Below are 9,680 nucleotides of genomic sequence, written 5' to 3'. Positions count from 1 at the left end.
TAAGTTTGTTAATTTTTTTGTAACCAAAACTGTATTTGCAATTGCTAATAATCCATTCGATATACATAAATTTTCCTTGAGCACTTACAAACATAACTAAAACATGTCTTATTTCATGTTGTGTCACGGTAAAACATGCGGCGACTTTGCACGTTGAGTTTCGTCGCAGCATTAGTGCATTTGGCTATGTGTGCTTGCGCCTGTATGTATGAGAGTATGTTTGCGTGTGCTTGTGTGTGTACATGTGTGCTTTGGCTCTTCGGGACTTGTTCGGTTTTACATTCGCGGGTCGTTCGTGTGCTGTCTTCAACGGTGTCAGCAGCGTCGCTGTCAAAGTTCTTCCAGTTGGACATTCGGTTGCGCGCCGTTGTACGAGACGGTCGCACAATTTTCGGTGCGTTGTTCTTGGAGCCTACGATTGCGACTGCGACTGCGATTGCCACTTCGACTACGATTGCGATTGCGACTGCGGCTGCGACTGCGACGCCTGGCCGCCTGGCTGTCTCACACAATTGTTGTTGGTGTTGTTTCCTTCTTGTGGCTGTTCAAGTGCAATATATTTTTTTTAAAGTGTCCAAATCAAGTGAAAATTGTTTTGTTTTCTTTTTTTTTTTGGTTGTTGTCCGCCTCGAAGGATACAGTTCGCAATAAATGAAAACCGCGCGCGCCGAAGGATCGTTGAAAACGTTGCTTGCGTCTCTACTGCCCGCTCTTTGCCGCTTTTTCGTCTTTTTCGTGCGCTTCGCTTTCGCTTTGCTGCGTTGAACCGTTTTAGTGCAGCAAAAAAGAAAGGAAGGCAGGAAGAAAGAAGCGAACAGAGTGCGCCAAGGGCTGGGCATATTTAATAAGCAAAAGAAGAAGCGAGCAAAGAATTAAGAACGTAACAAAATAATCGATACACACATGATAATCGAGCAACGAAACGGGCAAACAGTGGCCAAAAAGACTTTTGAAAACATTTTTGAAAAGCCGCGCGCGAAATGCAAATCGAAACCAAACGCCGACAAATGCAATCAAAATTAAATGCAAAGCAATAATCGATAAATACAAAACTAAAAATGAAGTCTAAAGCAAACTATTTGGAAAAGCTTTCTGATCATTTTAGGATTGCGGAATTTTGAGCAGCTTTTTCTTTCATTCCCTTTCCCGTTCCATAGCGTTTCGCTTCGTTCCGTTTGCGTCTTCTTCATCTGTTTCTCAGCCAGCGTTTTCTGGCGAATTCGCGTTTTGACTTGGCTTTTTTCCCTTTTCGGTTTTTTTCGTTTTGTGTTTTCTTTTTTTTTTGTATTTGCGGTTGCGGCTTTTGGTTTCATGCATATAACTTTTATTTTTTGTTGATTTTTATTTTTTTTTGCTCTTCCCTTTTTTTTTGTTATTATTTTTGCTGATCTTGAATAATTTGATGTCAGATTGCGTGTTTCCTCACACCATTTACAATTGCCGTGACAATTACTGAATTAAAAAGTTTTGCCTTTAAACAAAAATATACAACAAATTACTCATTACAGTGCCATATATAACATCGTAACCTTTTCTTTTCGAAACGCATTGAAAACAAACACACACCTCGAATACGAACCTAAAAACTGCCCATTTTACAATTTACAAAACAAGAATACTAAATAAATATAATAATTTAAATAACCAAATAGCTGCCAAATCAAATATATACTCGTAAACAAATCAAAAAAATAAAATAAAAATATATAACCATGGGATCAACGGGATCCCAGCGACACACGCTGTCGCTCCTGTGGCGTCTCTTCGCCGTTATCCTTGTGCTCAATGCCTGCCACGTATCGCTGAGTAATGGAAAGGTGAGTAAACTGACTGAAAATCAAAGGATACATCAAAGAAAAACATAAATTGCGACAAGGGAAACATTTCTGATAGTTGGGTGGCAACATCTCAACAATCTTTACTTCAGCTGTCTGAATGAGAAAGCAAGAGAGATAGTAAAAGAGAAAGAACGCTGCTCGCATGATCTAGTTTCCCTATGGGCGATGACACAACACCCCAAAGTCCCAGCGAACGAACTTGAACTATTTTACATACATATAATATTCAACATTATCGTACAACGAAGAAGAAAAAAAAGCAGAATTCAATTTATAGACACACTATTGTATACACATACTTAGTCTCAGTCACTAGCTTGTTGTTGACCTTTGCTCATTTGTAACAAATTAATAAAAACCTAATGAAAATGAGCCACACACAAAGTCGTAAAGTTGCATAAAAATTATATGGTAAAATAGAAGTAGGCAGTCGAATCGACAAAAAAAAAACACTTGTGTACGCATTACTTATCAGCATATCACGGAGAGTCGCAACTAGAGACAGAGCAAGAGGGAGAGAAAGAAAGAGAGATAGAGAGAGAGAGAGAGGGTGAGAGAAATAGAGTTGGGTTTGTTTGAAAAGAAAAGAAAAAAAAAAATATATTAAGATCGAGCGTTTGTTGCTCTATATACAACACCAATTCGTATCATCGACTGAGACCGGATTTCATAGGCGACGGCACTGTCCTCTAATTAAATCGAAACAATTATTTTTGTGTCTGTTTTTGGCTTCGATCGGGTCAAGCACACAAGCACACGGGGTTATCGTAATGTCGAATAAAGCAACGACCCTTGAATAAGATTCTTTAAATTTTTATGAGATTTTTGGTTCATGTGATTTTTTGGGTTGCCAATTTGACTGTTTGTGAAATTCAGAGCAAATGTCTCTATCTATATGCAAGGGTGTGCGAGTGTGAGTGTGCGTGTGCGTGTATGTATGTGTTTGTGTTTGCCCCCATCATAATGAGCTGAGAGCTGATAGCAAAAATTCTTATCTGCCCTGTTAATGACATGTAGTCGAAGTCATCGCTGTTGTCCGTCGTCTTGCAATGAAATAATTTCTTAAATTAACATTTCACAAAAAACAGCAAGAAATAAATGTGGCAAATGCTATTTCAAATTCAATTTATTTTTTTGTATTATTTTTTCGGCTCAACTCTGAGTTCATCAATGATTTTTATCGCATCGGAAATTGCGTAAATGAGGCCAATCCGCATTGGACTTCAACAGAAAGTCCCGATTGCTGCAACTTGGCGTGCGTTATCATGCCACCACAAGGAGCGACAGAGAAAGAGAGGGAGAGAGGGGGAGAGTGAGAGCAAGCACATTTAATTCTGCGAAAAGCATAAATCAATTATAAGAATTGGTTGTATGTACAATGTACATAGAATGAAGTTACTCCGCGTATGCGTAACAAAAACTGTAAACTGCAAATTGCGCATACGCAACATTAAACCGATTTACTTGTATGTAACTGCAAACTATTTGCTGCACTACTAATTAGCTGATCAAAAAGACAAAAGCTCTAGTCATTGTTGGCGCCAACAGTGTTTAGCTGTCATACGCTAATCACAGTCAGCTAAAAGATCGCACAGTGTGACTGTATGTGTGTGTATGTGTGTGTATCTATGTGATCTTTTTTGTGTGCAGAATATGTATCTCTATATAGCGAAAGAAGACTGACATATGTGGCCTGCATGTCATCGGGTTTCAGTCAAAGTCTCACACTCTCTTGCTCTCTCTTTCTCAGTCTCTCTGTCTGTCTCTCAGTCTGTCTGCCTGTCTCTGTCAAAATATTTGCAACGACAGCAAACAGTTGCCACAAAAAGCAACAGCAACAACAACAAGAAGAATTACCACAGTGCTTTGTGCCACAGCAAATCAATTCTCGAGATGAATTTTCATCTTGTGCGCTTGGGTTGCTTTCGACTTTTTCAATTGTTTGTTTTCACAACATATGGGCACAAGATGTTGCCACAGCTAAAACGCATGTGTTGCCGACACCCCGTGACCCCCTAGAGAGTGAAAGAGAAAGAACGAGAGAGAGAGAGAGAGAGAGAGAGAGAGAGAGCGAGTGCGAACATAGATACAACACACACAAAATATTTAAATGTATCTTAAATGATGTGTGTATAACTTGCGATCTTCGCTTGCAATTTGCACTGGAATCGCCCAAGGCAACAAACATGAAATTGACAATTTGCAATTGCAATCGCACACGAGCAACAGTTGCTGCTGCTGCCTCGACTGCTGCTGCCTCGACTGTTGCTGTGTTGCTGTGTCGTTTGCCCAACTGTTTGACACTTGAGCTTCAAGTTCAGACACAGAAAGAGAGACAGAGAGACAGCGAAAGAGAGAGAAGCGCAACGTTGTACGCTTCGAGTGAATGTGCATTACTTTTAAGCAAATATGTATTATTAGATGCAAGTGCGTTTCCCTCTTAGCCCACTTCTCCATATGCTGCGCCCACTTGCTGATAGCAGTGTAAAGTGTTGGCTTTAACAATTGGCAGGCCGGCGCTTCCGCCTTTTGGGGGCATTTATTCCACTTATTAGATGTATGTGGCTATATGCGAGGGGAGCATCAACAATTAGTCATCCCCCAGTTGCCCTTCTGCTACTTCGCACTCTTCTCTCAACTTCGCTGTTTTGTTTATTTCCAACCAAAACTGGCCTAAAATACAACATGGGCAACAGCCGGGGGCAAGAAACAAAAAAAAAAACAGCTGGCCAACGTCCAACAACTGACAACAACAAAAACAACATAGCGAGAAGCTGATGTATGCATTTTGTAATAGCCGAATGTCTGAGGCAAACATCTAAAAATAGTCACCGCGACAGATACAAGATACAATATCTACAAGATACAAGATACAACAACAGCAACAACAACAATCAAACTCAAGCATTCATAAATGCGATGAACAATCTGCAGCAACAAATCATTTGTTCTATTTACAGTTTGGCGATCAGCGCTTGTCAATCCTTGCGCCTGTCAAACTGTAAATATTTGCATGTGCGACACTTTGTCAAGGAGCAACATCTCAAATATCTAAACACAGACACTTGGAATGCTGCTGCATTGCTTTATTATTTAATTCGATTCGTTTCGATTTCGATCGTAGTCTAAACACAGCTAAATAATAAACTCTGGGCGCCGGCTTTCATTGTTATAAATGTAAACCAATTTGATTTTCTATATATTTTCATTCCTTTGTTTTTTGTTTTGTTTTTGTAATACAATATTTGTCTGGCAGATTCGTTAGTCGACGTTTATGAATAGTAATTGTTTGACTTGTGCATTGCGTAAATGTTGAAAATAGAAAAAGACAACAGACAACAGACAGCAAGAGAGAAGAATCCCCATGCCCCATTCCCCATTCCCCAACTGTCGCAATTTTTGCCTTTTAGTGATTACAAAATGCAGAAAATGACACTGCGATGAGTGGGTGTCTCATCTATTCAAACAAATACGAGTATATATCCATTTGTCTGTTCGCTCTGTAAGCGTATTGTGTCATCTACAGCCACCCAGCGGCAGCAGCTGCCCATATAATTAACAAGCTGAGAAACTAAAATGTAAAAATAAGCGATACAAAAACTAAAACTAAAACTAAAAACAATAAACATTTCAATGAGCGAGAAAAAGCATTAAGGCGAGCAAAATGCCATTACGAATAACATTTGCATTAGTTGCTATCATAAAAATGTTTAGAAAATTGCATTCAATTGTTGAATTACAATCCAACTAATAATGATGAAGGCAATGATGATGATGATCATGACGATGATGCTTGGCATACAGAGAGGATATTAATTATATTTTGTATATTTTGTGTATTTTGTATGCAATGTTGGGCGGCTATCGAATTGCTTCGACAATTCTTGATTTCCTGATTCGAATTGTTGATAAAATATTAAAACTGAACTGGTTCTATTTCAGCTAGTTGGTAATTCCTGCTCGTTTCCAGTTTTTTCCATTGAATTTTGTGATAGCAATCGTGTCTCGCTTTTTTTTTCTTTTTGTGTGTGTAATTAATGCTTTCCCATTTGCATGAGCTCTCATGATCTGAACTCCATTTATCTATTTCAATATTAATCAAATTTTTCGGTTTGTTTTGGATTTAGTTACGTGTCTACAAAGTGTCGCCAAAAATAGAAAAAAAAACCGACAGAAAAAAAAGAAACGGTTTCTCACCAGCCTTCGCAAGCTGATCTCCGAGTTAAGATTAAAAATTTAACTGAATGAAAAATGTTAAATAGAATCAAGTGATGTAAATCTTAATGTCTTATTTAGATGCTATCGCCAAGGCATAAATCTCAAGTTGAGCTTATTACATTATGGTGCAAAAAAAACACATTTGTGGATTAATTCCCTTTCAAAATTGTTTCAATTGCTCAAAATTGGTTTTCGGGAGGGCTTCATAATAAATCACAATCAGCAAATAAACGATCAGTGCAGCTGTTATGAAATTTCTTATATATTGTATTTTAACTATACATCAGATCATTGTTTTCGGTTTTTTTTTGTGGGTTGGGAGCGAGACTTTTGGGTGTGTTGACTTTGTCACCAGATGCGGTTATTTTCTGTGTATTTTGGGGTGACATCAACAGCTGCAACTCTTCAATATGCGCCAATTTATAATCATAAATCTTGTGTGTGTATATGTTTTCGTGGAAATTAAACACTCAATATATTGGCTGATGAGTAGATGGTTGATTATCCAAGTACTTTTTTTGGAATGCTGGCGACTGTCTCGAGAAGGGAGTTGCATCACTCGCAGCTGGAGCATGACAATGCCGCTTACAAATTGTCTAAAAAAAAAAAAAAAATATTCAAAATTAAAGAATGAGAAGCTGCTACTCGGTGGGGAATTGAGGCGAGATCTCCTCCTTCAGTTTGTGGCAATTGCTCATCAATTTGAATTAATTGAAGCCGAAGACTTTTGGGGCGTTAATTGCCAAAAGCGTTTTACATCGCCAACTGGAAAAACGAAAATGAAACTCAATAACAATATAAATGATAAAAAGCAATAGTTAAGCAATTTGTTGCTATTGGACGTTGGCAGTCAATTAATTAGTAAACAAAGCATAAAAGCCACACAACAAAAATCAAATGAGGCAGCAATAAATGCATAATTATGCTAATTAATTAATTTCCTATTGCATATATTTATGTATGTATGTAAGCTAAGCCCAAGACGAATCTCAAATACCCTCATTTCATTTAACATATTTCAAGGCATTACAAACGCTGTCGATAAACAAATAAGCTTCGTCGTTTCTTCAATTTTTTTTTTCGATTGCTTTAATAGTTTTCAATGGCCTTTTGTTTTGTTTGCCGAAATATTTAGCTAATTATGAGGCTCTGTCGTCATGTTATTTTACTTGCTTGCCTTTGCTTAGTCAGCCAAGTTTAGTTGTTGTTGTTGTTGTTGTTGCTTTTTGTTGTAATTGTTGCCTTGTTGTCGAATCAATTAAGTTAAAAATGTAAAGCGTTCTATATTGTACTCGAGTGGTAGGAAAGGAAAGCGCATAGTTGAGCATTGCCAGTCAATTGCCGATAAGATATAACTAACTAATAGAGCACAGTGTGTATGTGTGTGTGTGTGTGTGTGTGTCTGTGTGTGTGGCATAGTTTGGTGCTGCTCTTGGTTGTTGTTGCTTCTCATGCTCATGTCATTGTTGCCAAGTTGATAAGCGAAGGCAACATGACGCGCTCCAGCGGCATCTGATAGGCCACAACCCAGCCAAACACCTGATAGTGCGTACCAGTGCTTCCTCAACTGTACACACTTCACACGCGATGAAATTTTTAAAACGAAGCTTTCATTTTGCAAAAATTTGTAATTTAATCATGAATTTTCATTCTTCATTTTTGTAAAAGAAAATAATGCTAAGTAAATGATAAAATTTCAAATAAATAATTCGCTGACTTTTATCTTTGAACTTAACTTAAGATTATCTACAATTGATATATAGTATGTATGTACGTATAAAAGAAGAATATTAAGTTATAAAAGAACATAATTTTTAGAGAATGACAAAATTTGACAAAAATAAACTGTTTTCTTTTATCTTTTAACTCAAGATTACTATATATGTATACATTTGATAGATAAAAAAAGAAGACCAATTATATAATCTGTTGACATTTTGCTGATTATTCAAAATTAATCGAATTTTTGCTAGAAAAAAAGAATGTTATTATTTCATTATATTTATCTTTTTTTTTAATATTTAAAAAATAATTATTATTTAATTTTTGTAAAAAAAAATGGCTAAAATAAAAATAATTGAAAACAATGTTTCAAATGCGAAAATAAAATATTTTTATTTGTATTCTAATTATAATTCTTGTATATATTTTCGAAAAAAATAAATGATTTATATAAACATTTGTATTTTAAAAGTTGAAGAAATATTAAAGCAAAGAAAAAGTTAATTTTCTTGGGGATTTTAATACAATTGCTGAATTTAAAATTGTTAAAAGTATATACAAATTTTTTGAATACGCATTTAATTAAATTTTTTACTTATTTTTGTTTACAAAATTATATAAATTTATTTAAAAAAATAATGAGTGCTAACCTAGGCCTTCGATTGCTTTTGTAAGACTGATCGGAACAGCTTAGAATGTTAATCTTGTTTCGTTCTTGGCCGAAGATTTGTTGGATTTATTTGGCCAGATTTGTTGGATGGCTAAATGGTTGGCTTGGGTGCGCTGATGAATCTTAATTTAATGCATATTTGTGACATTTGCATGCATTAAGTCGCATGCTCGTTTGGTTTTGTTTTAAATATATAATTTTATTTATATTTTTCGTTTTTTCCACTGCTGTGAAGTTTGTTGTTGGTTTTGTTTTCTTGGTGAACCGGTTTAGCTTATTAAGCGTTTAACGACGCAGAAGAAGCCGCTGCTACGGTTGCCACAATTTATGATTACGCGTTTTTTGTCTTCGGAACTAGTTGCCTTATCACTTGGCCATTTAATAGCCACATTTCGTGCTGCTTAGCCAAAAACAAAAACTATTTGGTTCGGTTGCTTGAACCCTACAACAACAACATCAACAACTTGAACTTCAACTGAAGTGAATTCAAGTCAACTCCACGCAACTCAACACAACTCAACTGGCAGCGAGTCAATTTGATTCGATTTCAATTCAATACGATTCAAATTGACTCGTGCTCGCTGACTAAGCGTCCAAATATGCGATCAGTAGACGAACCGATTCGATCCGATCCGATATATTCAGCTATTCACATTGGTGGGAGGGGAGAGAGAGGGGCAAAAAGGTGTCATATGCAATACGCTCAATACCACTCAGCACTTTTAGCCAAGTTCATTAACTTTTCCCTGCATCTGCAGAGATCAAGTGACAAGTGGCGTGACTTTAAACTAGAGAAATATCGACTCTACATATGTTCTCGTATATTTTGTATGAATATGATCTAGGATGCGAAACAGCAGCCGAATTGTAATCGATTGTTAATCAGTCGCTTGATTGATGGTTTTTTAATTGTGTGCTCACGCTGAACTGAATACTTTTTGTGTTGTTTTAGTCGAAAACTATACACAAACAAGTAAGAAAGCTACAGTCGAGTGAGCTTGACTGTGAGATACCTGCTATCTATAATATTTTAAATAAAAGCAAAACGTTGTGGTATTATTCTTCAAAATATACCTATTTTCTTTGTTTTACCAACAAGGTCACATTTAAAGTAATATATCGAAAAATACCAAAACATCGAAAAGAATATTTGGTATATAGATATACTTTAACGTTCAAAGTGATACACCGACAAAATACTAAAATACCAAATGTAATACTTGGTATATTGA

At 36.4% G+C, this 9,680-nt stretch overlaps 1 protein-coding gene across 10 annotated transcripts in view; it reads left to right on the top strand.

Moving 5' to 3' along the window:
• Positions 1 to 340: 340 nt before the first annotated feature.
• LOC132795911 (basement membrane-specific heparan sulfate proteoglycan core protein) overlaps positions 341 to 9,680 on the top strand; it is a 102,495-nt gene continuing 93,155 nt past the window's right edge. For 6 of the 10 annotated variants that reach the window (XM_060806870.1, XM_060806869.1, XM_060806867.1 and 3 more), the window contains exons 1-2: positions 342 to 517; positions 1,509 to 1,817. In XM_060806870.1, the coding sequence (XP_060662853.1) occupies positions 1,713 to 1,817 (105 nt within the window). In that variant the 5' untranslated portion in view covers positions 342 to 517; positions 1,509 to 1,712. Of the gene's footprint in view, positions 518 to 1,508; positions 1,818 to 9,680 lie in introns of all 10 variants that reach the window. The other 4 variants (XM_060806862.1, XM_060806861.1, XM_060806860.1 and 1 more) reach the window with 1 other exon arrangement.

Source organism: Drosophila nasuta, chromosome X (genome assembly GCF_023558535.2).
Source record: "Drosophila nasuta strain 15112-1781.00 chromosome X, ASM2355853v1, whole genome shotgun sequence".
NCBI lineage: Eukaryota > Metazoa > Arthropoda > Insecta > Diptera > Drosophilidae > Drosophila > Drosophila nasuta.
Note: the sequence above shows the minus strand (reverse complement) of the source record. Positions and strands in the feature narration are given on the sequence as shown.